The 26,175-nt window shown below is 54.4% G+C and overlaps 1 protein-coding gene across 5 annotated transcripts; it reads left to right on the forward strand.

Moving 5' to 3' along the window:
* Positions 1–12,607: 12,607 nt before the first annotated feature.
* LRP3 (LDL receptor related protein 3) lies at positions 12,608–25,231 on the forward strand. Of its 5 annotated transcripts, none has more exons than XM_036231573.1 (7): positions 12,608–13,063; positions 14,810–14,857; positions 20,406–20,580; positions 22,069–22,283; positions 22,706–23,822; positions 24,148–24,280; positions 24,557–24,908. In XM_036231573.1, exons 1-7 carry the CDS (start codon positions 12,991–12,993, stop codon positions 24,758–24,760), a joined length of 1,965 nt encoding a protein of 654 aa, XP_036087466.1. In that variant the 5' UTR covers positions 12,608–12,990; the 3' UTR covers positions 24,761–24,908. The 5 variants fall into 5 exon arrangements, with proteins under 5 accessions (XP_036087466.1, XP_036087465.1, XP_015988745.2 ...); XM_036231572.1 differs by having other exon boundaries at positions 12,635–13,063; positions 24,576–25,231; XM_016133259.2 differs by having other exon boundaries at positions 12,645–13,063; positions 20,442–20,580; positions 24,576–25,231.
* The last annotated feature ends 944 nt before the right edge of the window (positions 25,232–26,175 follow it).

Raw genomic sequence — 26,175 nt, forward strand, 5'->3', positions numbered from 1 at the left:
AAGCCACCCATCTGTAAGCAGATTCATTTGTCACAGTGTTCATTCCATCTTGGATTCCCCTGACATTCTGGGTGATTTCTAAAAATTTGCATGCAGTAAAATTCCCTTTTTGTGGTGTACAGATCTATAATTTTTTGACAAATTTCATGGACCGATTTTGAAATATCACACTAGCCTTGCATTCTTGGGATAAACTCCATTTAGTTGTGATATATTAGCCTTTTAATATATTGCTCAATTAAAGCTGCTAATACTCTGTTGAGGAATTTTGCATCTATGTTCACATGGCCTAATGGTCTGTAGCCTTCTTTTCTTATAAAGGAGTTTTGGTTTCAGGATAAATGTGGCCTTATATAGTGAATTGGGAAGTTACCTTCCTGTTTGATTTTCTTAAAAAGGTTGTGTAGAATTGATATGATTTCTTCCTTAATTGTTTAGTAGAACTCACCAATGAAACCACATGGGCACGAAACTTCCTTTGTTGGAAGGTTTTCGTTATAATTTCAATTTCTTTGATAGATATAGCACTATTCACTTTATCTACCTCTTCTTGACTGCGCTGTGGTAGCTTCTTATAAAGTTAAACATATATTTACCATACGATCAGCAATTGCACCCCTAGGCATTTACCAACTGAATTGAAAACTTATATTCACACCAAAACCTTGTAATTCAGAAGTTCATGGCAAGTTGTAGGATATACTACAGGAATATCTGTAAAATTGCTTCTACTTGATGCCAATTTCCAGGGCCTCAAGACCAGAGATCCCCAGCCCTGGACCACAGCTGGACACCTGACCCAGGATGGCCTATGAAGAAGAGCACCTGATCAGGCTAGGCCGACAACAGCCCTTTTATAGAATTTGGAACTTGGGTGGCTGGCCTGTAATGTGCAGACCTAGGTGCTGTGGATGATAGTGGTGGTGATGGGGTGCATTGTTTTCTGCCACGTGGTTGCAAGAAACAGAAGAAGCTGGGGAAGAGAACAGATCAGGCACAGGGAGGCAGGCTGGGATGAGAGACCCAAACCATACAGTTTACTTCCAAGTTTCTCTGTTCATTCTTACCCTGAGCTCTGCGACACACCCCAGGCCAGAGTGCCTTAGGAAAAATTGAGTCGGGTGTCCGTTACTTGCAGCAGAAAGCATTCTAATGTCTTTCCTTGGATAATTTATGTTTTCTTCTAGAAAGGAGAGTTTTTCCATATCACCTGTCACTTTTCCTCAACTGACTTCCTCCTCCTTAGTCTAAGTGGTGGGCCACTGTGGCTGAGCCATACTGCTCCCACTTTTATATTTCATCGAGTGAGGGAAATCCACTCTGACTTACTGCACACAGGATCTTGCATGGAGAGGGTGCTCAGAGGACAGCCAGGACAAGATATTGTAAGGAGGAACACCGAGGCTGAATTTGGGACTAAGGTGTATCGAAGAGTGACAATGGGGATAGTGATTTGAGATTTTTATCTCCCAAGGAGCAGAAAACAAACTTGTTGCCTTGAAGGTGTTACAGTGTTTCTGAGAGCTGTTATTATCGTTTTTGTCATTGTCACTATTGTTATAACTCCACTCGACTGGGTGCAGTAGTTTTGGGTATGCCTATGTTCTCCCTGCCTCCCAGACTTGACTACTTCATGGCTACCCATGGCCACACTTCAGATCGAATCAAATTAGACTTTGGCTCTTGCTGACAAAATTAAGGAAAACTAGAGTTATTTTCTCCTCTTTATTAGAAATCTAAAAGAACAGACAAAATAAAAAAGAACATTATCTCTTCGTTTTCTAAGTGGCACAGAGTATTATTTAAATAAGTAGTTGAGTGAACTTTTGGGATGCTCATTCTCTGTGGGTGGGGGTGAACGTTACATTCTTATATTTTGCATAATTTCCTTTGCTGACGATAGAGGGATTCAAGTGCAAGAAAGCCTGCCCCAAGGATCTTGGTGACCTCCTGTCTGCACACAGCTCACGAGGTACCAGAAGTGATGTTAAGTGTAGCTTGGCCTCAGCATCCTGAGAGAATGTAAGTTTGTATTTCCAATGCTAGATAATTTGCTTATTTTCTTTGTTATCTGAGATTTAGGGATTGGAAGGAAACCTGTGAGCTTTGGGTGCTGATTATTTCAGCTATCATGATGCTAATGATTCACATATTGACAAAAAATATCCCGGAAACCTGCTAAAGGAGTAATTTCAAAGCACGTTCATTCTGTTGACAAATGTGCCCTTCTGAGAAGCTTATGGAGGCACAATTTTATTTAGCTTTGTTCCTCATAAGCATACCTCTTTATTTCTGAATCCTTTTTTTTTTCCTTGAAAAAATTGCAAAAGTAGGGATCAGCAATTCACAAAGGAAGAAAGGCAAATGGCCAATAAACATGAGAAGATGTTCAATCAGTAAATGCACTGAAGCGGTGAGGTTTTTCCCCTCTAGCCACATAAGAAACTAGTATAATAAAGGCTGATGATAAGCCTGAGTTGCTTAGAAAACGAGCCCTTTTTATGCCCCATCTTCTAGGCACAATCTGGTAGTGTGCTTTAGTGCTTAAACGGCTCCCTGTGGCTCAGAAACCAGACCCCTTGGCACTCATCTTAAAGACCTGACTGGATCCCTTTGTGAGGATGAAGACGGAGGAGGTCGTCTACTGAGGATCGCTCAGGAGAGAGACTGGAAACAACCTAATGTTCACCAGCAGGTGCGTGTTAGGCAAATGACATGTACGGCTTCCCCTGGAGTGTGGGGCAGGCACTCAGAATGAGGATGCAGAACTTCCTATGCCCACGTGGAGATGTGGTGTCGATGAGCTGCCAATAAAAAAGTTACAAAACTTGCTTACTGTGATTCCATTTCTGGGTAAAGTCTGTGTGTGGGTTTGAAAAAGCAGTCTGGCCAGCCACAAAAGGACAACTACTGCGTGATTCCACTTACATGAGATACTAGAAGAGTCACATTCATAGAGACAGAAAACAGAATGGTGGTGGCAGGGGCTGAGGGAGGGGAATGGGCGTCACCGTTTAATGGGGACAGAGTTTCAGTTTGGGAAAATGGAAAAAGCTCTGGAGATGGGTGATGGTGATGGTTGTACAACGGTGCGAATGCACCTAATGCCACTGAATTGTGCACCTAAATGGTTAAAATGGTCAATGTTATGTTGTGCATATTTTACCACAATAAAATTTTTTTACAAAAGCAGTTGGAAGGATATTTGCCAAAATAATAGTGTTATTCTCTGTGTGGTCGGTCATTGTTTTCTTTACAACAAGAATACGTTGTTGTAAAGAATACCTCTCTTTCCACTTAAAATTTTAAAATGTCTCTATGTAGACATGGAACCTGCCCCCATGCCCTCTGTCAGGTGTTTCTGTTTGCCAAATTATCCCTTAGAAGCAAATGTGTAATTCTTACCCTTTCCCACAAGAATGGTTGAGAAGACAGACGCTGGGTGCGGGTCCTGCCACGTGTGGGGACAGCATCAATCTCCACCCCTGCAGCCTGCCCTTCCCCACAGTGGGCACCACCGCCTGTTCTAGCCACGAGGGACTTTGTCAGGGAGAGAGAGGACAAAGGAACCCACAGCAGCAAAACTGGGCATCAGCCTGGCACTGGTGGAACAAGGGGCGGACTCAAAGGCTAGCTGCCAAACTCCCTGTCCCCCGCTTCCTGCCCTCACTTCCCGCCTCTGCCCGCCCTTCTCTGGAACCAGGGCCTGAGAGAGGTGGTGACTGGCCAGTCTCGGTCAAGTCTCTGTCCATGTTTGCTGGGAGCGGGATAGAGAGTATTGATAGATACACTTCTCTGGACTTCTTGCAATGGCAAGGGGCAGAGCATCCTCAAAATGAAACTGAGGCACGGGGCCGGGGAGGGAGAACATCTAAGCCCTGCTCCTGTCTGCTCGGCAGCTCTCTTCTGTTGCACAAGCTGTTCCCTCCGTTTCCAAACCTTTGTCCGACTAGCTCCTTGTTATTTACTTCTCAGCTCGAAGGCCACCTGGGTAGCTTTTGGTCACCCTGGCGCATCCCTCTGCCAGGCCACCTGAGATCCCTCCATCCTGATCCCAGTAGTGCACTTATCTTCACCTCAGCGTGTTATGCTCACTTACTTACCTGCATCTTTAGAGCCACCTCTCTGTTAGTTCCTGAATTCGTCAGATACCGCCGCCATAACAAAATACCACAGACTGGGGGCCTAAACACTGGGAATGTATTTGCTCATGGTTCTGGAGGCTGGAAGTCCAAGGTCAGTGCATCAGCAGGTTTGGTTTCTCCTGAGGCCTCTCTCCTTGTCTTGCAGATGACCGCCTTCTTGCTGTGTCTCCATGTGGCCCTTTTCTCTATGTGCGCACACATCTCGGTCCAATTTCCTCTTCCTATAAGAACCCCGGTCAGATTGGATTAGGGCCCATCTTAATGGCCTCAGTCTAACCTAATTACCTCTTTAAAGACGCTGTTTCCAAATACAGTCACATTCTCAGGTACTAGGGTTCTAGGGCTTCGACATGTAAAATTTGGAAGGACATAGTTCATCCCATAACAGTCCCCAAGCAGAGTCCTGGTCCTCTTCTTAATTGCTGTATCACTAAGCCCCAGACATTGCCTGATGCCTAATAAATGTTCAAATATATTTGGAGAGAGAGAGAGGGAGAGGAGAGGAGAGGAGAGAAAGGAAGGGAAGGAAAAGCAAGAAAAGGAAGGGAAGGGAAGGGAAGGGAAGGGAAGGGAAGGGAAGGAAGGGAAGGGAAGGGAAAGGAAGGGAAGGGATGGGAAGGAAGGAAGGAAGGAAGGAAGGAAGGAAGGAAGGAAGGAAGGAAGGAAGGAAGGAAGGAAAAATGAATGTGTGGGCACTGCGGAGTGAGGATCTGTTAGGCGTGCCCAGCTTGGAGATGGTGCTGCCCCCCATAGCCTCTGAGGCTGAGCGAGGATGAAAACGAGCCTATAATTACAAGAGGATCAGGGCCATGCATCATCATAGGCAAGAGCCCAGGGTCTGTTGCTAGCTCTGGGGTAAGAGAATTGGATAGATGTTTATGAATGCACTTGGACATGATATTGGTTATCTGCTGCTACATGACAAAGTTCTGCAAAGCTTAGTGGCTTAAAACTGACATGTATCCTCTCATGGTTTCTGTGAGTCAGGACTCTGCTCAGCTGGGAGCCTCAGGAGGTTGCAGTCAAGGGACTGCAGGCTCAACTAAAGTCTCCCTCAAGGGATGACCCTCTTTCAAGCTCATGCAGTGACCATAGGTGGGATTCAGTTCTTGATAGTGGTGGCTGGAGGCCTCCCTCAGTCCTTGCCCTGTGCGCCTGCCCATCGGACAACTCACATCACGTTTTCCCTTGGGGCGATCAAGTGTGCGGGAGAGGGCAGCCCAAGGTGGAGGCCGTAATTTTTTTTTTTTTTGTAAACTAATCTTGTAATGGACATTCATTGCTTTTACCATTCAGAAGAAAGTCACTAGGTACAGCCTACACTCAAGGAGAGGAGTATACGAGAACATGACTGCCAGGAGTCTGGGGTCATTGCGGACCATTGAGGATCTCAAATACCCCAGTGCCAAGCTAAGGGGGAAACCCCAGTTGTACGTCTCTCATGACTCAGAAACCATCACACGTGTCAGCATTACTGGCGATAGCAAAATACTGCAACAGTCTGAATGTCGCTCAGTATGGAATGCATACATAAGTACGGCATTCTGTATCCAATAGAATAATAATACAAAAAAAAAAATTTAACAGGAATTGTGTTAGTTTGTGTCCTTTGAGAAGCAGACACTTAGATGAGATTAGATCTACAAGGTGTTTACTGGAAGAAATGCCTGAACAATAAAGGGAGGGAGCCCTAGAAGTGGGGGCCTGCCTGCAGGTCTGATGCAGACATGACCCTGTGAGGGAAGGGTGGGTAGGGAGACATTCGCACTGCAGCACAAGAAAGGCTCAGCCAGGCTGCGTCAGAGTTGCTCCTTAGAGGAGTCCCACGACTCACAGCGATGGACTGACATTAGTGCCGCTGCCAGGCTCAGCGCTGGCTGGGAGCAGCATGCGGGAAGCATGGCCTGGGCACCACCCATTTTCATGGCTGCCAGGTGACCAGACTAGGTCTTCACATATTCGTGTGGCTAAATCTTGAAGACATAATAATGTTGGGTGAAAAAAGCTAGTTGTCAGAGGATACGAGCAATACGTTGGCACTTACATAAAAGTTTAAAACACACAAAACAATATGATCATTGGTCCTGGGTACATAGCACGTAGTAAAAGTATAAAAATGGGGAAGAGAAGTATGCACACTGACCCAGGCCGGGATACGGAGGGAAGAGGATGGCATGGGGCAGGATTCCCTGCAATGATGTCCAGTTCCAAGGGATGCTGGGTGGCATTCCTGTCCCACAGGCTGTGATTTATGGAATGAGCGGTTAGAGACACAATGAAAGAACACCATTCCCATAGGCAACCCGAGCCATGATGTCATCTGCTTTAACTCCTGTTAGTCAGCACATCCTCATCACCTACGTAGGTGTGAGCAGAGCTACCCTGGATGATGGGGATGGAGAAGACATGTTAATACCTCTGGGAAGGAGCTGACAGCCTAAGGACACAGACAGCCATGAAAATGAGCCTACAAATCACATATGGGAAGACGACGTGTGCCGCCCCACATCTGTGCCGTGAACAGAAAGCACAGTGAAGCGAGAGGGAGTTTTATCTCTCCCTGGGAGGGCACGGAGGGCATAGTTGACCTGGGTTCTGAAGACTGAAGAGGACTTTTCCCCGAGGGGAGCAGTCAGGGAACGGCTGGTGTTTGCCGAGGGCTTCCTCTGTGCCTTACAGGTAGAACGCTTTTAGTTCTTACCGTGACCTAGTGAGGCAGGTGCCGCTGTGCTCCTTCACAGATGAGGAAGCCAAAGCTCATAAAGGTTCAGAAAACCGCTCACTGGGGAGTGAGTAGGGGACCCCAGAGCCTCTGCACTTCCCTGTGCCAGTCTTCCTGCTTGTGGGGTGCTTGGGGGTGACTTCCCGTGTGACCGGGATGATCCGGATCAAGGATGTCACATCTTGCAGGAAATACCTCTGAACCACGTCGCAACAACATCGTTCTCTTCAGTTCCCCTCCAGAGTTTCTCTTTGAGGAGGAAGTCTCTGTTTTGATGCTAGTGTGCCTTGATTGCTCTAGACTACTTTTCGAATTCTCCTGGTGCAGAATTGGGGTGGGGAGAGGGGAGAGGGAGGGGGAGGAGGGAGAGAGAGAAAGAGGGAAACAAGGATGCATTTTGGTCATGCTTATATTGGGGGTTACCTACCGATGGCTAGAGAACTGGATTTACATTCAAGGTAGTGATATAAAATTTCCTTTTGAAGTAAGAAAAGTTAAAAATTAGTTGATCTGAGTATAATCGTTATGTCCATAATAAAGGTTTGGTGTCCACCATGGTGGAAGAGGGGCCCTTCGCACCCTGGCAAGTGGGTAGCAGCTCACTGCCCCACTCTGTGTCCCCCGGGAAGTCCTAGGAGCTCTGGCAGGGACGGGCGGCCTCACTAGAGGCCACCTCCACAGGCTGCTTTCATCTCCCACACGTGCTCCTAGGGACGTGAGGGCTCGTCCCAAAAGCTTTTCTAACCCATGCCTCCAGCCTCGGGGTTCCCAGTTCTGCACGTGTGCCTCCGGATTCAGGTCCTCTCCACGTGCCGCCTTGATTCCTGTGGCAGCAACAAGGTTAAGGAACAAATCCTATCTGATGACCCACCTCGGGCCTCTGACTGGTTTGTTTTGCTCCATTAATAATTTAGTGAGGTGGGCTGAATTGGATTGACTCTCTCAAATCAATATACAAATGGTTATTGTTTCAGGGCATTTCTGAGGCCTTCAGGAAGGCCAAGGGGAGCTTTTGGATGGAAAGTTGGAGCTGCGCTCATCACTCAAAATTACTGTGGAGAGGGTTATATAAACCAAGGGGTGCTAATATTTATATTGCAATAAAGCCTTTTTTTTTTTTTAATGGTGCTTTTACGACATACTTACTATCATTGTTCCAGGCCTATAATTTTAAAATTCCTGCTCCATATTGAAGGTGAAATGATTTTGCTGGCATTGGTGTATTAAAGCTGTGAAAATCGGCAATGGCTTGAAGCGTGTCTGTGCGTAGATGTGCTTGGCCACACCGGGCTCATCACCGCAGACGTGCCTGCAGAGGCGACAGGGCAGGATCGCCGGACGGTGGCAGTGGGCGGAGGGCCTGGGCCTGGGCCTCTCAGGGGGAAGCAGGGTCTGAGCTGTGGGCCTTGCCTCGCCCCCACCCCTTCCTTCCCTTTTCTCCCGCTCCCAACCCCAGCAGACCAAGGCTCTAGGAGGGCAGGGACACTACGAAGCCACACTAAACCCGAAGCGGCGAGCCGGAGGGGTGGCTCGCCCCACAGAGCTCAGATGGAAATGTGACGATTCTGAATTTTGCCAGTTAATTTGTATTGTGGTAAAATACATATGACACAAGATTTACCATTTTAACCATTTTTTTAAGTGTGTAGTTCAGTGGCATTAAGCACATTCACATTGCAGTGCAACCATCACCACTATCCATCTCCAGAACTCCTTCGTTTTCCCAGACTGAAACTCTGTACCTGCTAATCAATAACTCCCCAATTGCGCCTCCCTCCCTCACCTCCAACCTCAACGCATCCTTCCAGAAGAAGTACGGCTTGAATTCAGGGCCTTATTACTTCCTTCCTTCATCTTCTTCCTTCTTCTCTTGTTCTTTCTTTCTTTGCTTGTTTCTTTCTCTCTCTTTCTCTTTCTTTCTTTCTTTCTTTCTTTCTTTCTTTCTTTCTTTCTTTCTTTCTTTCATTTTTCTGTCTTCTTTTCTTCCTTTCTTCTTTTCTTTCTTCCTTTCTTCTTTCCTTCCATCCTTTTAAATAGCCATCCTAATGGATGTAAAGTGGTATTTCATTGTAGTTTTGATATTTCCAGTATTTTTAATTCAAAGAAACCTTAACTCCCTTTCTCTAAAGCTCTTTTTATCTCTTCTTACCTCCTTTCTTGTCCTCCCACCATTCTGTTTCAAAGTTGCACAATATGAATCGCTATTCGAAATCCCATAGTCACACATTTTCATGTTAGTTTATACCTACATGGCTGAGATTTTATAGCATTGTTTGAGAAACAGGAATTTTAATGTATATGAGAGCAAAATAGCCTTTTAGAAGATTCTGTCCTGTGAGACTTCTCTGCTGGGATCCCAAGAAGGAATCTTATAAAGCATCCAAGGGCAGCTTCTGTCCAAGGAGAATCTAGCTCACTAATGCAGACAGAGCTATCTCTTACCACTGGCTTGAGTGAGTAGCTGGCCTTGTGTGCTTGTAATGTTTCTCTCCAAGGGGACACTAGAACCTGGGGGTCAGTCAGTACAGCCACATGCTGGAGGGGCTGCTCATAGGGCTGAGGACAGCTCTCCAAATGCATTCTGCTCTGCCTCTTGGTTATTCTCCTGGCAGAGCAGAGAAAGGGTAGAAATTAGCTCTGGGAAGAATAGAAACGTTTTGAGGCCAGGAAGACTTGGGTGGAGAGAGGGGACTTGGAGAGCATGGTAGGCAGGGCTAGTCCTACAGGATCATGAAGCTTCAACAGATGTTGAAGTCTGTTCTGGAGCTTTCAGCAGGCGGCATGATCCACTTTGCATGTTAAAAATGTGAGCTGTTCATTGGGAGGGGACCACATAGGAGGCTTCTGCGGAGGTCTGAAAGAGGAGTTGGTGGCTGGGACCAGGGAGGTGGCCATGGTTATGGAGAGAAGTGGGCAGATGGAGATACATGTGGGAACTAGCTATCTGGACTTAGTGATGGATGGTGGCTGGGTATTGACTCAGTAAGTGGTGTGGCCGTGAAGTGAGCTGGGTACAATGGAGTAAGAGGTGTCAGGACTAGAATACAGTTGGGATGATGAAGGGTTTGCCAACCTGGATGGCACCTGAGCTAAACCTAGGCCAGGTAGTTGTAGGATTTTGTTTCAGTTTTACTTGCCAAAGCCACTTTTGGTCTTCTGTCCTCAGATAAATTCTGACTATTTGAAATCAAGAAAGATAATTACCATCCAACTCAGCATTCTCTATGTAGTATCCAGCAACTGGTTGGATAAGAATGGACTTAAGTTTGCATCTGCATGCAGGTGAAAGATGGAGGCGGATAGGAGATTCTCCAGTGGCAGTGGCTTCCTCCATGTCCTATGGTGGCCTGAGGGTATCCGTCCAGTGAGTGGGCAATGTCAGTGACACTGTTGTTCTGAATAGATTTATGTAGGACACCTCTGTGCCCCCTCACTCTCCCCTCTGCTCGCTCTCTTCTTCTCACTCCTGGAAGAGATTGCAGAAGGCCTCATGGGCCACAGTTCACATCTCATGAGACACACAAGAGTGACAGCATCTTACCTTCTTCCTAATTAGGAAGGCCAGCTTCCCACCACGAGGACCCTGACCCCCTGCCTGGGTTTCTCCGTCCTGTCGCTCTCTCTTCTTCCCCAAATGGTCTACACGTTCTCAGGATCTACTACTCACAGCACCCTCTTTCCGGTACTAAATTCTCCACAAGTTGGAAGATTATGGGTTGTATGGGACCGAAACCTTCTGGATACAGATCAAGTTGATACGGGATGTTTGTTAAAAAGTTGCAGAGGCGGAGGGGCTGCAGCCAGGATGTTGAATCCTGCAGCAGAGACTGGGATGCCAGGAAATGTGACAGAAGTGGTGAGACTGAGGGAGAGGACAGGGCCAGGCCTACACGAGGGACCCCCAGAGAAACCCCTGCCTGGGCAGTAGCCTCTAGAGGGCACTAGACCACTGCGCGACTAAACTGGAAATGGGGTGTCAGTCAGTTCCGTAAGGACAGGGTCTAAGTTTGTGACCAAGAACAAGCCAGACAGGAGGACCCACAGACCCAAGGATATGTGACTGTGGGAAAGACGAATCATATTTTTTAAAAAAATAAATGCAAAAAATTCATGATGAACAAATTATTGCGTTTATATAAAGATAGGTGGTTGTTTGTTTTATGACCTTGCACTGTTGTGCGATGGGAAGTTGTTTCCAATGAGCCGGGAGTTCCCAGATAGCTAGGCTGTCCCCTGCCCTGTGGCTTTGTGAGGGCTGACAATTGGGTATGCACAGATTGGGCAACTATTGTATTCATGTTTTGTGATTATTGAGCTTTTATTAACCTTTTCCACTTGGTTCAAAATATGGAAAAATATTTTGATAAGTGTATATGTATATGAGGGCTCACAGGCTCTTAATAGGACTCCTCAGGCATTAGTTTCAACCCTGGATTCCTTATGTAACTTGCATAATGTAGATTGAAGTAGAAAGCATAGACTGGAGTGGAAACGATGCAGACCCTCCCTGCCGGTGCCCCTGCTTTGCTTGAACATTTTGCCATGCACGAACGTCTTAACAGACAGTAGTATGAGAAAATTCTAAACTAAATCATGGCGGGCTAGTGCTATTTACTATGAATGAGTTGTTTATCATGTTATCATCTTAAATCCTTTAATACATCTCCTAAGACAAGTCTGCTTTGGAAAAATAACCAAAGGAAAAACTAAAAGCGATTTTTCACAAACTTTTAAAATTAAAATCCAGTTAACCTGCATAGTGCAAGTGAATTAGTGAGTTACTCTGTCTTCAACTTTTAGTAATATAACACCAGCTCCTCTCTACTTTATCTCTTAAACGCTTATCAAAGGTGGGTGGGGAGGGGGGGAGGGGTTGTAGAGGGGTCCTGAGCCTCCACTGAGGCTGGGCAGGCCATACCAAGCCTCCGTGCCAAGGAACCTTTGGGGCCTCTGGTTTCACATCAGTTTCAAGGAAGAAAGGCTGACCGCGCTTGAGTCTAAATGGCTCCCTCAGTCCTTTCTGGTGTCTCTCCAGTGTCTGCCTCTTCTGGGCCCAGCCCCTTTGTTGACTGCTCTGCCAGGTGGCAGGCCCCAAGTCAGAAAAGCAGGCCTCCTCTCCATTTCCCAGCGCCTGTAGGGATGACTGGTTGGGCTCAGGGGTCCCTGGGTGGGGTGCATTTCCGGAAGCTTCTTAGAGTGGCACCAATATCCCCTCACAGGGGTTGCTCTGCACAGGGGGATTCATCTCAGGGATGTGATATGGATCTTTGGGCTGTGGCAATCCAGGGAGTAAGGTCCGAGGGGCAGGAACCTCACGCGGAAAAAAGGCTTTAGCCGCCACGTGCTGTCCTGCCCTCAGGTTTCTTAAACAGCCCTGAGTAGCCCCTTTCTCTGCCAATTTCTACCAGTCCTCCCTTCCCTGCGCAGTAAGGCTCCGGGGAGGGACCAGCTCCGAGGTCCCAAAGGAGGCCAGGAGACCGCTCGACTGGGGCCCTGGGCAAAGGCCAGCTTTGAATGCCAGGCTCAAGACCGGAGGGCACGGACTGGACCAAGCCGCCGGCGCGGAGCTGTCCAGCACCCAAGGCGGGGCGCGCGCCCCCGGCCCGCCCCAGCCGCCGCCTCCCGCCCTGTCAGCGCCACTGCGGCTCCGCGGGCGCGTCACGTGGCAGGCGCGGCGCGGCCTCCAGGCTCGGGGCGCGCGAGGGGCCGGGCGGGCGGGCGGATCCACATACCCACGGACACGCCACCGGCGGCACCGGCCGGGCGGGCTGGGCGCAGCGCGGGGCGGCCCGGGGGCGCTGGGCCAGGGCGGGCGGCGCGGCACGGCGTGGGGCATGGGCTCGCCGGGGGCCCTGGGGCAGTGGCCGGTCGCGGCGGGGCGCCCGGGGCGCTGGGACAGCGGCGGGCAGGGGTCTTCCCTGGCGGCCGCCGCCGAGCCCCCGCGGGGCCCGTGACGCCGCGGCCGATGTGGCCCCGCGTGCTGCGGGCCTGCACCGCCGCCTCACAAAGACACCACCCGAGCCGCCGCCCGCACCAGGCCCGCAGCCGCCGCGGGAGCCGGAGCCCGAGCTGGAGCGGGAGCCGGGGGGCAAGAGGCGGCGCCCGAAGGCGGCCGACCCCGGCATGGAGCAGCGGGCGGCCGCGGGGCCGGAAGGGGCGCCGGGCGCCCGGGCGCAGCTGGCTGTCGTCTGCCTGGGTGAGTGGGCCGCGCAGCCCCGCGCCGCGCCGGGGCCGGACCCGCCCGCCCCGCCTCGGGTTTGCGGCCCGGGCTTCCGGAGCCGGCACCGCGAGAGCTCGGGCCTGTTGTGGTCTTAGGCCTGGGTGGGCGACTCCGGCCGCGGAGCCCCCGCTCCCGCCCCTGGGAATAGCAGCTGCGAGCGCGCGTGAGCCGTGCGCTGGGCGGCGCGTGTGTGCAGGCGCCTGGGTGCGTAGGCAGCGGCTTTTCTCCCGGCCTGGGCCGCCCGCGCTGGGCCTGGTGGCGACTGGCGATGGGGACCTCCAGAGCTGCGGACAAAGGCGAGGCCGGCTGTCCCCTGAAGAAGTTGTTTCCTGCCGGAGTTGGGGTAGGGGCGGGTGCTGGATGGAGATGGGACTTAGGATGCCGGGCAGGACAGAGCTTGGAGAATACTCCCTTCTCAGACCCTGGAGCTGGCCTGTTTAGCCCAGAGTGGTGTGTTCAGGGAGGACCGAGGGGCCTGTCCAGGCCTGGCACCTGGGTGGGGAGGGCTCGTGTCCAACCCAGAAGTCTTTCTGTCCACCCTTCCAGGGCTCCGTGTGAGGGAGAGAAGGAAGGAGTTAAATCCTAAAAGCACATGGCTCTTTTATTTACCATGATAAATGAGGGAGACCATTATCTGAGCCTGAGGTCATTAGGGGCCGCCCTGTGGTGTCACCTAGGAAGGCACTGTAACCCTTCAGGTTTGCTGAAGCCACTGAAATGACAAAGTATAAAAGAAACCTGAAGATTTTAAGCTGTGTCTCGGGTGGAAGGCTCCTGCCTCCCTTTTGTGAGCTGGTCTGGATGAGGGCTGTGACCCCCCAGAGTGCTCATTCCTCAGTCTGGTGCTGGTCACGTGCTCTGGACTCAGCTGCTGGGTGGGCTTCTTGGGTGAACAGGACAGAGGGACCAGCCCTTTGGCCCTTCCTGCTCAGATGTCGCTGGGAGCCTGGGTATTCTGAGAGGGGACAGCTGCCCCCGCTTGCTCACCAGGTGGGGGGTAGCCCCCATAGAGATGCCCTCCGCCTTCCTTGGCACACTTGGTGTTGGGGGGAGGGGCCACCCTGATCCCCGCTCCCCATGTTGGGTTTGTCTGTATCCTCCTCCTGGTCCCCCTGCTGGAAAGAAGTACAAGTGAAAGCAAAGGGAGATAGGTACTTGAGAGGATGGGTGGCAGGAGAGTTCTTTGCCTCCGTTCTCAAGGTCAGCATAGCACAGTGAAGACAGCCTTGAACTCTGCTAACTGTGCATCCTTGTAAAATGGGGTAATCAGAACTGTCTCCCTCCCTCCCTGACTGCCAGTGGATAAGGTGTCCAGTAATGCCCCTTAAAGGGAGGCAGCTCTTCATGGTGGACAGCCAGTGCCTCTGTGACGGTGGTCCAGGACCAAGATTCCCAAGCCCATCGAGAGACAGAAACACACCCCCTCCCAAGTGAATAAATTCCCAGGTGTGGGGAGCAGTAGGAGTGGTCTGGGGCAGCCAGGCTTACACACTGCTCTCTTCCGCTGGGTTCTGGGACCCTCTGAGGTCCTGGCGGGCCCAGGCTGGAAGCAGGAGTTTCCGTGGCAGCACTCTGGGCTTTGTCCTGTGAGAGGAAGAGAAACGGCCTTGAGTTCAGGCCATGTTGTTTTGTGCCCGCACAAGGGCTGCTGCTGGCTCCAGGCAGGTGCCTGGGTCACAAGAGCTACTGCCCTCCACTGGACATTCTTTGTGTTTCCCACAGTGAACATCGTTCTCAGCGGCCGGCTCAGCAGTGCAGTTCCTGCTTTAGGTGAGTGAGATGCTTCTCTCCTTCCTCTGTTCTTCCTGTCTTCTGGTTTAGTGATGTCTGAGCACAGGCCTCAGGGTCCTGACTCTCCCCCTGAGGTCAGTCCTTGTTAATCCCATAGGAGCTGTTTGGCCTTGGGCAAGCTTAAACCTCTGAGTCTCAGGTTCCTCTCCATAAGAGGGGTGCAATAACAGGACCTACTTTATTAGGGTTGAATGTGTAAATGAGGCAAGGCCCTAAGCACATGGTGTTGACACATGGTGGCTTAATACCACTAGTAAACTATCGCAGGCCTGGTACAATGTAGGTCGTAGGGTTCCCAAAGGGCCATGAGATGCCATGAGATGTTTACCTGTTTTAAAACTTGAAATGCCTGAGTGATGACACGGGGAGGCCAATGCCACTGACAGAAGAATTTGCTACTTAGAGGTCTCGAGGGGGCAATTACTAGCTTGGTCAGGCCTGGGCCAGAGCCTCAACTGGAGTTTCTGTGGGAAAGGCAAGGCAGGGCAAGGGAAACAGTTCGGGATTGGCTAGGTTGAATACCTTTGGCCCTGGGATGACCTAGGGCAGGGGAAGTGTTGGCTTGGTGCGTGAGGTAGGCAAGAAGGTGAATTGGGGCTCAGCCTTGGATCAGCCAACCTGGGGAAAGGCGCATTCTAAGCAAGTTGGCATGCTGGAAACACTTTGGCTCATAGTTTGGCCCTGTGATTAGCGGATGTCAAATAGGCATATGGAATTTAAGAAAACACAGTTGGAATTCTGTCCCTGCCTCTTGCCTGTCAGAGTGGGTCTGTGCATCCACTGGCCATCTTCGAACTTGGGCCTAGTACCGAGTGCAGCAAAGATTGTCAAGAGCGGGAGGGGTGGCCTGGGCCATCAGAGGCATTTGCTCTTTGCTGAAGGGACTGCCAGGGGTTGGCAAATGCATAAGTCCAGGGCCTCATGGCCCTTGGTGCTACCAGGAGACCATACCAAGGAGGACCTCAGGAGGCAGGGAGAATGTGTGGTCCCTAGTCTTGGGGGACTTGTTTGCTGATTTGTTTGCTGTCTGCTGTGCTGCATGGAGGGGCAGGAGGTACCCGGGATTTCTAGTTCTGCTCAGAGCCCAGCTTGTAGGCCGGCTCAGGGAACAGAATCTCTGCTAGCCAAGGTCACCGGGATGGGGAGGCCCAGGGTCCACAGCAGCTGGTCTTGCAGGCCCGTGTCTCAGATGTGGCCTCAGTTTCCCTCCCGATTCTCCTTGCCCACCAGCTCTGGCTCCCTGCAGCCTGGACTCCTCTGCTGACTCCGTTGGTCTAGGGCCCCGCCTTGCTCATCACTGAGCCAGCCCCAGCCCTGCCTGGCATCCTGGTCCCCACAGTTAGCTGCCAGTCTCTCCATACAGTTTCTGAGAGAAGACTGACTGGCTGTGAAGGAGAGGAAGGAGGTGGCAGGTCTTACGAATGTGAGTCCCAGGCCAGCCCCTCTGCTGGTGTGGTGGGCGGGCATGTCACCCCAAACAAGTCTGCCACATGCATGTGCCCCAGGTTTAGAAGACTCGTGCTCCAGGGACAAGGTTCACTCATAGAGCCAGGAGATAAAGACAGCTACCCTAGTCCACGTGTTTGGTTGTTCTTACCTATCGAGACCTCAGGCCCCAGCAGGGTCCATGTGGCTCAACTCCAGGGGCTGAAGTTCACATCATGATGCCTGTGCCTGGAGCCCCCAATGTCGTGAGCTGCAAGTACAGTGTCTGTGTCCACAGGTGGCGGTCTGGGCCCTAGCTCTTTCAGAGTCTAGTTCCAACCCCTCTAGCATTGCAGAGACAGCCTCTGGCTGCCTGAGGTGTCCCACTACCTCCAGGCCCGAGGCCCCACAATCCTGCATTTTCTGGGTTTCCCCTGTGACTCCTTCTGTGAGGAGGCTGAATCACAACTATTTCCTGGCCCTGGGGACCTCACGGGTTTTTGCCCCTCAGCCCCTGTCTCGCCCCAGGTTGTCAGGCGCTGACTAATACCTCCCATACCTTGGACTCTGGGCTCCTCCACGCAGCCACTGTGACCCCAGGGGTAGTCTGGGGAGATCTGTTCTGGCAGCTTCCCCGAGTGCCTGCGGTGGGGCTATCAGTCCCCTGTCATCCGCTGACACCAGGCGGGTTGTCTGGAGTATTGATTGCCTCTAGAAACCGGATCTGCAAATTGTTTTGCATTCAGCTCATGCCCTCTCAGGAGTACTCGATGACTCTTTAGAGCAGGAAGTGAAGATGCTCACTGGTCTAAAAGTGCGCAGTCATCCCTTGCCCACTTGACCAGACCACCTTAGCCCGTGGGCCGAGGCAATCTTCTGCCCAGGTGAACACAGGTCATCCCCTGTTAAAGCTCAGCTGGTCCTCTCTGACTGCACCCTGGATACCCTCAAGACCCTTTACCCTGCATCAATATCGTCCCAAACACACAGTTCTCACAGCTCCCCTCACTGCTAGCTCATCATCACACACCCTGTCACAGCCCTCACCTCCCTTGGGGTGTGGCCTCACTCACCCCATCACACGAATGTCTGTAGAGACTGCCACTTTCATTGAATTTCCCAACCATCCTCAGAAAAGCAGTGCCCACTAACTCCATTTTACTGACGGATAAGCTGAGGCCTAGGGTGGAATGGTGTATCTGGCACTGTGGGCCCCAGGACTGGATTCACGAGCCCCATTCTCCCACCTGTGCGTGGGTCCAGGGGTGGTGTGTTGTGTGGGAGTGAGGCCTGCTATCACAGAGGCCTGGGGCTGGTTGTCTGAGCTGGAAGCACCCACGGCCAAGAGGCGTCCAGTCAAGGGGCCCTGAGGAGCTCCCAGCTCCTCGCACTGACCCTGCCTTTCTCCTGTTCCACATTCACTCTTCATGGGCCTGGCAGGTGGCTGTGGCCCATTTCAGAGAAGAGCAAACAGTAACCAAATGACATTGCTGCTCTGGATGTGGGAATTTCTGGGACAGGCCTTCTGACCCCAGAAAGAGCACCAGACATAAGTTCTGGAGGGAGCAGTATTCGGGCCAAGGCAGGGGCGGAAGAGAGAAAGGTGGTAGGTGGTGCCTGCAGGACACCTGCTGCGAGCTTGACTTTCCCAGCCCATGTGGGTGAGAAACTAACTCTGTGAGCACCGTGTCCCTGGCTGGGGCAGGTATCGACTGGGCCCTGCTCTGTCCCAGGCCCTGTCCTGGGGACAGGATTCGGGGGAACGGGAGCTGGCTCCCGGCCTGACTGATGGAGCCCCCTTTCTCAGAGGCTGGGGGCTTTGGTTTAACATACACTTCAGCGACTCCATGTGGGGAAAAGATATATCCTAGGTCCTCCCTGCCTGCGGACCTCCCTCCCGCCCTCTGGAGAAGCCTCTTCTGGTTTGCATAACCCCGCACCTTCCAGGGTGTCTGCAGGCCAGTACCCAGGATTCTCAGTGACGTCTACAAAGCTGGTGGCCTCACCTGTCAGGAGGAACGGCCTCTGGCTCCATTTGGTTTGTGTAGTCCTTCCCCTCCAGGCTGGTGAGCAAAATGCATCAGGAGGCTGGCCTCCCAGGTCGTAGGTGAGTGCCATGTGGAGAGGCCTGGCTGGTACCTCCCTGCCCTGAGACTGCTGAGGCTCTGGTGGTGAGCCGAGGGTGGTCAGCTTTGCTTTAGTGTCGAGTGGTGGTGTTTCTCTTCTAGACCTTCGAATCTCTCGTGAACTGTCGGTGAGGGTTTTTGGCTTCCTGTTAGTCACAATGTTGGATCACCCGACCCCCAGTCATGGCATGCCCCAGTGGAAGGGGTTTCACCCCACAGCCCGTGCTTCTAAATGCCAAGTAGGCGCTTGGACTGCCAGTTCACTCATTGATCCATATTTATTGAGCACCTACTGTGTGTCAGGCCTTGTGTGGGATCCTGGGGACACACTGTGGAGCCAGAGCCAACACAGCCCAAAGGGAAGTTGCTGTTATAGCCAGGACTGGGAAGGAAAGAGAGGCAGGTGGGGAGGACCGGAGTCCCAATGGGGGCAGCACAGGCCCCCTGGGGACGGAGCCGCTTGGCTGAGATCAGAAGCCAATAGGAATTGACGGGCAAAGAGAAATGGGGATGGTGTTTTGTTAGGATCCTGCAGGACAAGTCTCCCTGCCCTAGGAGGGACCACAGGAGGTGTGGGGGCCAAGATAGGCTGTGGAGGGAGGTGAGACAGAAGAGGGGACTGGTGTCACTATGATGAATTTTATCCTTGTCCTAAGAACATGAGAGCTGGCTGGAGAGTTTTTACTCTCCTTTGTACAGTTGTGCTGTTTGGGGTCCTGAAGAGTCCATTGACAGCCAGCAGAGGCTCCTGTTTCTAGGGCAACAGCGGAGGGTGCCAGGCAGTGGGAGAGTGAGGAGGTGATGTTAACCGGCACAGGAAAAGGGTCATTTGTCTCCCTGAGCCTTGGGTTTTCTGTCTGTGTAATGGGGCCCTGCCGTCGCCACAGGCTGTTGGGAGGAGGGGGTGAAGCAGGGCGTTGAGGGTTGAAGGGGCTGTGGGGGTGGGGGCTGCTCAGTGCAGGGCCTTGCCTGGTTCCAGGGGGCCAGGCCACACCAAGGCAGGCTTTGCACCTCCAGCTAGGAAGCAGAGGGCGTGTATGACCAAGTGGGTACAGCGAACCCGCGGGGCTGGCATGGCGGCTCCTCACGCACACTGCCTGGCGTGATGCTCTGTGCTGGTCCCCGACAGCATCCACTCGACACTTTATAAGTGTGTTGGTTCGGGGCTGGCAGTGAGAGCGGAGCCCGCCAGGGGACCGGGTGGATCCTGACTCTGGCACTTACTGGCTTTGTGGCCATGGGCTGGAGACTTATCTTCTCTGTGCCTCAGTTTCCTCATCTGGTTATGACAGCTACCTCTAGTGGCTTCCAACTTACGCTCAGGGGAAAAAAATTCCCAATTTTGCACGAAGTATGGTCAGGTCCAGACTGCATTTCTAGCCCCATCTGGACATCAGGCCCTCCCTTCAGGCCTGTTTTATTATCCTCATTCCACTCAGGACATCTGCATAAAGTCGGCCTGCCTTCACCACAGCCTGTGAGTTCTGCAGAGCAGGATGTTTTCCTGTATTACTTAGCATGCTTAGCACTGTGCTGGGCACATAGTAGGTACTCAGTAAGTCTGTGCTGGGTGAGCAAAGCTCCCCGCCTCCTGGGCTTAGGCCTGTATTTGTCAAGCCCTGGGGAGGGCAGGCAGGGAGCCCTAGCGGGACGGCCTGTGCAGGGCCAGCAGGCCTAGCGGTACAGAATTCTCCACTGAACTGAGGTCCCAAGGCCAAGAGGCTGCACCTTTTAGGTGCCAAGGGGTGTTGTTAGTGGACTCACTCCCAGCTCTGCCAGGGGCGGAGGATAGGACCTAGGATCTGGTGCACAGGACGGGGTTGGGGACTATAGCTGCCCTAAGTCCATCTGGGTCCTCCTTGGCCCTGTCATGCACACTACTTTTGTGAAGTCTTGAGCTGTGGCCTTGCCCTGGGAGGTCTGTGTTCAATCCATGTGGGGCTCAAGTGCCCCTTCCCGCTGCTTCCTACCCAAAGGCGAGGCCAGCACTTTTCGGCCTCCTCTCTTGACAGCTGCCTGCAGCGGGAAACTGGAACAGCACACGGAGCGGCGTGGCGTCATCTACAGCCCGGCCTGGCCCCTCAACTACCCGCCGGGCACCAACTGCAGCTGGTACATCCAAGGCGACCGTGGGGACATGATCACCATCAGGTACGTGGGTTCTGGGGGGTGTCAGCGGAATCCGTGCGGGTCTGCGTGTGCCGAGTGTGTATGTGTGAGTGCACATGTGTGCTGGTGCATGTACACGAGTGCATGTGTGAGTAGATGTGCGAGTATGTATATATGGGAGCACATGTGTGGACATGTGTGGAGAGCACATGCATGAGCAGATGTGTAAGTGTGTATGTGTGTGAGCACATATGTGCTTGTGTATATACATGCATTCACATCTGAGCAGTTATAAAGGACAAGTGAGTGTGTGTGAGCGTATGTACGTGCATGATCACATACCTGAGCAAATTCAGAGGGCACATGTGTGAACACATGTATGTGTGAATGCATGATGTGTAAGTCTACATGTGAACATGTGTGAGCTATAAGCATATGAGTGCATGTGAGCACGTGTGAGCATGTGAGTTTGCTCAGCTCCCCCCTGGGTCTCTGGGCCTCTGTGGCTGGGTGCATGGAGCTGGGCCCGGTCCTGCCCTGAGCCTCTCTCAGGGCCTGTCAGGGAGGGAGCCCTGGGGGCTGGTGGGCATGGTCCAACTGTCTCTGAGGAGGCAAAAGTATCTTCTCTGTCCTGCAGGGGTGGTTTAAGGCCAGGTTAGCATGGATCCCAGAGCAGGGTTTCTCCAGGGGCCTCGGGGAAGTCTCAGCAGGAGAGGGAACCAGGCAAGAGCCCAGGTACCTGAGCTGCAAGGATGTGCAGAAGGAAATGGGGTGAGGTGACCAGATGATGGAACCCCTGGCCTGGGGTGGCTATGGAGGTATTTGGCTGGGAAGTCACTTTCCTAAATGCCAGTGCCCAGAAGGCCCGCCAGTTACTCCAAAGCTCCAAAGCATGGGATGCGATGGGCAGCCGGGGCCTGTCCTGGTGTCTGCGCCTGCGTCCCCTTGGCCACAGGGCTGTGGACTCCAGGCACCCTTTCTTCAAAGACTCCACCTTCCACAGACTCCAGGTCCTGTGGCCTGCTCACCCCCCAGGCTGGGGGTCCAGGGCCAGTGTTTTTCCCCAAGTGACAAACTGTCACCTAGCCCTACCTAGCCGAGGCCAGCCCCATGGGAACGTCCTCCTGCTCCCAGTACACAGGCCTTTGTGTTTGTGAAGGGTCTGTCCCAGTAGACCCGGCATGGGGTGAGACCTGGACCCTCGGGGCTACCCCCTCAGGAGGGAGTGTCAGGGGCGGAGTTGCCCACAGTGGGGCTCCTGACTTTGGCTTTGGGTTGGGGATGCTGTGCGCGTGTTGATGAAAGGGTAGAAAGGGAGGTGACAAAGCCTTCCCAGAGCTGCAGGGAGCTGATGTGAAGGATGCTGTCTACACTTGTCACGGACCCACCCTTAGACCCTTGGGAGGCTAGGAGTAGAGGAGAGGAGGGGCGGGATGGGGCCAGCCATCCTTTCCGTAAGCTCAGGCCTGACCATTCCCTGCTGGTCCTCAGCCGCGTGGGTCCTTCCTACAGTCCTCTCCACCCCTGCAGCTTCCGCAACTTTGATGTGGAGGAGTCCCACCAGTGCTCCCTGGACTGGCTCATGCTGGGCCCAGCGGCCCCGCCCCGCCAGGAAGCCTTCCGGCTCTGTGGCTCTGCCATCCCGCCTGCCTTCATCTCCGCCCGGGACCACGTCTGGATCTTCTTCCATTCGGACGCCTCCAGCTCTGGCCAGGCCCAGGGCTTCCGTCTCTCATACATCCGAGGTGACACTGGCAGCAGGGGCTGTGGGGCACCATGTGAGCTCCCGGGGTCAGAGCAGTAACCCCCACCGGCCCACCCCCTACAGTCTCCCCCAGCAGCCCCATCAGTGGTGGGACCAGGACTGCTCACGTTGCTGCCTCAGGGTGCCTTGGAGCCCCTTGAAGTCACCGACCCCACTTCACAGACTTGGCTAGAGTGGGGGCTCACCCCTTATCCCCATCTCAGATCAGGGACTGAGCCCACCCTGGCATTCCAGAAGTCTCTGTCAGGTGGCCATATTGTGGCCAGGGGCCCTGTAATATCCTGGGCCCTGCAGAGGCCCCCTGGGATAGGGACCACCCTGCCCACTCCTGGTCCCAGGCCCCGTGCTGGGGGAGGCTCTGCTTGCCCCTCACTGCCTCCCCCCGTGCTCTTCGTCCCACAGGGAAGCTGGGCCAGGCATCCTGCCAGTCTGATGAGTTCCGCTGTGACAACGGCAAGTGCCTGCCGGGCCCGTGGCAGTGCAACACCGTGGACGAGTGTGGCGACGGCTCCGATGAGGGCAACTGCTCAGCACCTGCCTCCGAGCCGCCGGGGAGCCTGTGCCCTGGGGGCACCTTCCCTTGCAGTGGGGCGCGGTCCACGCGCTGCCTGCCGGCAGAGCGCCGCTGCGATGGCACGCAGGACTGCGGCGACGGCTCCGACGAGGCCGGCTGCCCTGACCTGGCGTGCGGCCGGCGGCTGGGCAACTTCTATGGCTCCTTCGCGTCCCCAGACCTGTTTGGCGCAGCCCGCGGACCCTCGGACCTTCACTGCACATGGCTGGTGGACACACAGGACCCGCGACGTGTGCTGCTGCAGCTGGAGCTGCGGCTGGGCTATGACGACTACGTGCAGGTGTACGAGGGCCTAGGCGAGCGTGGGGACCGCCTGCTGCAGACTCTGTCCTACCGCAGCAACCACCGGCCCGTGAGCCTCGAGGCCGCCCAGGGCCGCCTCACTGTGGCCTACCATGCCCGTGCCCGCAGCGCCGGCCACGGCTTCAACGCCACCTACCAGGTGAAGGGCTACTGCCTCCCGTGGGAGCAGCCGTGTGGGAGCAGCAGCGAGGCTGACGTGAGTGACGTGGGCGAGCAGGGCTGCTTCTCGGAGCCACAGCGCTGTGACGGCTGGTGGCACTGCGCCAGCGGCCGAGATGAGCAGGGCTGCCCTGCCTGCCCACCTGACCAGTACCCCTGCGAGGGCGGCAGCGGCCTGTGCTACACGTCTGCCGACCGCTGCAACAACCAGAAAAGCTGCCCAGATGGCGCCGACGAGAAGAACTGCTTCTCCTGCCAGCCCGGCACCTTCCACTGTGGCACCAACCTGTGCATCTTTGAGACGTGGCGCTGTGACGGCCAGGAGGACTGCCAGGATGGCAGCGACGAGCACGGCTGCCTAGCCGCGGTGCCCCGGAAGGTCATCACCGCCGCCCTCATCGGCAGCCTGGTCTGCGGCCTGCTGCTCGTCATCGCCCTGGGCTGCGCCTTTAAGCTCTACTCACTGCGCACGCAGGAGTACAGGTGGGCGGGCGGCGCACAGGTGGGCGGGTGGCGCTGCCCTGCTGCAGGGCGTCTGGGGTCGCAGGCCCGGAGCCCTGGTCTCTTCGGTTCCCTGAGAGAGGCCTTGGGCTCACTGTCGCTACAGCTGTGGGTTTGTAAATTGGGGCTCGAGCCACCCGCACAGGACTTCTCTTGTGGAGACGAGGGTCCAGGCATCTTAGAATGCCTGGAGGGAGCGGTGGGGCCCCATGGCCTGCCCAAGGACCTACATAGGGCGCTGCGGGAGGCAGGGAGTGTGGGGTCCTGGCGAGCCCTGCCATGCTGCCCTTCTGCTCATTGCTTTCAGGGCCTTCGAGACCCAGATGACACGCCTAGAGGCTGAGTTTGTGCGGCGGGAGGCACCCCCATCCTACGGGCAGCTCATAGCACAGGGCCTCATCCCACCTGTGGAGGACTTCCCCGTCTACAGTGCATCCCAGGTGAGCGCCAGAGAGCATGCGACCCCACAGGCCCCGGGGTCCCGGCTGGACCTCCGAGAATGCCTGAGAGGGAGCTCGAGGGGCAGGTTGGACAGCATGTAGCCAGGCTGGTCCAGGGGTCAGCGGAGGCAGGAGGTGAGGCCTGGGCAGGTCGAGACGGGGTGGGGGAGGGGTGAGGGTGGGAGGCGGGGACTGGACCACGCTAGATGCAGGGGAGAAGTTGGTCTCTTGGGGTCTTGAGCCCTTTGGGGGTCGTGCTGACCTCTGCCCCCTCAGCCGCTGCCCCACCCTCCAGGCCTCTGTGCTGCAGAACCTTCGAACGGCCATGCGACGACAAATGCGCCGGCACGCCTCCCGCCGAGGGCCCTCCCGCCGCCGCCTCGGCCGCCTCTGGAACCGGCTCTTTCACCGGCCTCGGGCTCCACGTGGACAAATCCCGCTGCTGACCGCTACCCGCACCTCACAGACAGTGCTGGGTGATGGGCTCCTCCAGCCTGCACCGGGGGCCGCCGCAGACCCCCAGGCACCCCTTACAGACACAGGCAGCCCTGGGGCAGCTGGGGATATGCCCCCCAGTGCTCCTGGCCATGTGCCAGAGGTGGGGCCCTCTGTGCCGCCTGCCTCAGGCCTGCGAGACCCAGAGTGCAGGCCTGTGGACAAGGACAGAAAGGCTTGCAGGGACCCTCTGGTGGATAGCCTAGCCCCTGTGGACACGCCTTGGGAGCCCTGCTCGGCCCCAGATGCTCACCCCCCAGCGCCCACTGCCAGCAGCACCCTAGGCTCCCACCCAGCAGAGCCACTGGGTGTCTGCAGGAGCCCCCAGGCCCCCTGCTCCCCAACGTTGGAGGCCAGTGACGATGAGGCCCTGCTGGTCTGCTGACCCACTGGATGCACTGGTGACTGCCACAGCCCCGCTTTGTAACCAGGGAATACACAGTCATTTCTACCCTGCCTCCGTGTATTTCTTTCTCACAGAGATCCCCTCTCAGAAGCCCGGCCAGCTTGCCCTGTCAGCATCCCCCATCCCTGGTGGTGAGGTGGGCGGGGCTGTGGGGGCCTCAGCAGGGGAGGAGAATAGAGCGATGAGTCCCACTGTGAGGCCCTGGTGTCCACCAGGCACCAAAGGTCTCACCTCAATCTCTCCCTCTCCATTCTGGGAACCCATTTTCAGAGAAACAGGAGGGCCGGGGCAGGGCTCTCTGGGGGTGTTATCTGTGGCTTCTCACCTCATTCACCCTGAAGGGCGCCAGAGCTGTGCCCGGACGGAACAGGGTCATGGGCATGTTGGACCCAATCCGTGGCCAGCTCTCTGTCCACACTGAGCTCTCCTCCGTCTTCCCAGCAGGACCCAGAGGGGCTGGGCTAGGAGGCTTCCGCCCCCATCCATATTATGCCTGTGGTGTTAGCATGGGCCTGTCCAGGCTGACGACCTTTGCTCTTTGCCTTTTAGCTGAGGGGGTCAATATCCTGGGCACTAGGGCAGGGCTGAGAATGTGTGCACAAGACAGAGGAAGCCCATGGACCTCTTGCAGACCCTGAGACCCTGGGAGATGCTGCTCAGTGCTTTCTCAGGGGACAGAGGCCCAGGCACAAACTGACAGTGGCCAAATCCATCCCATCTTGTCTCAGAGCCTCAGTTTCCCTACCTGTAAACTAGGGGCCATGGGCTCTGAAGTCCTGACATTTTATGGGGATTTTGGGGAAGAAAGACAGTTCTGGAGGGAATCTCTGGACTTTCTGGGGTGGAGGGTCGGGGGGATGAGCCTTGGGCTGGCATTCCTGGGCCTGGGGAGGGGCGCACCAAACACTTCTCAATCTTCAATGTCCCTCTGGGGTAGGAGTGGCTCTGGACCCAATGTGCCAGCCCCAGAGGTGGAGTGCCTAGCTCAAGCGGC

Source organism: Rousettus aegyptiacus, unplaced genomic scaffold (assembly GCF_014176215.1).
Source record: "Rousettus aegyptiacus isolate mRouAeg1 unplaced genomic scaffold, mRouAeg1.p scaffold_m13_p_14, whole genome shotgun sequence".
NCBI classification, from domain to species: domain Eukaryota; kingdom Metazoa; phylum Chordata; class Mammalia; order Chiroptera; family Pteropodidae; genus Rousettus; species Rousettus aegyptiacus.

What these genes read in the sequence shown, in the direction of transcription:
- LRP3 (XM_036231572.1), top strand. Translation starts at nt 12,991, where the DNA reads ATGGAGCAGCGGGCGGCCGCGGGGCCGGAAGGGGCGCCGGGCGCCCGG. An exon ending in GGGGACATGATCACCATCAG is followed by an intron (nt 20,581 to 22,068) that starts GTACGTGGGTTC and finishes CCACCCCTGCAG; the next exon opens with CTTCCGCAACTTTGATGTGG. An exon ending in CCGTCTACAGTGCATCCCAG is followed by an intron (nt 24,281 to 24,575) that starts GTGAGCGCCAGA and finishes CCCACCCTCCAG; the next exon opens with GCCTCTGTGCTGCAGAACCT.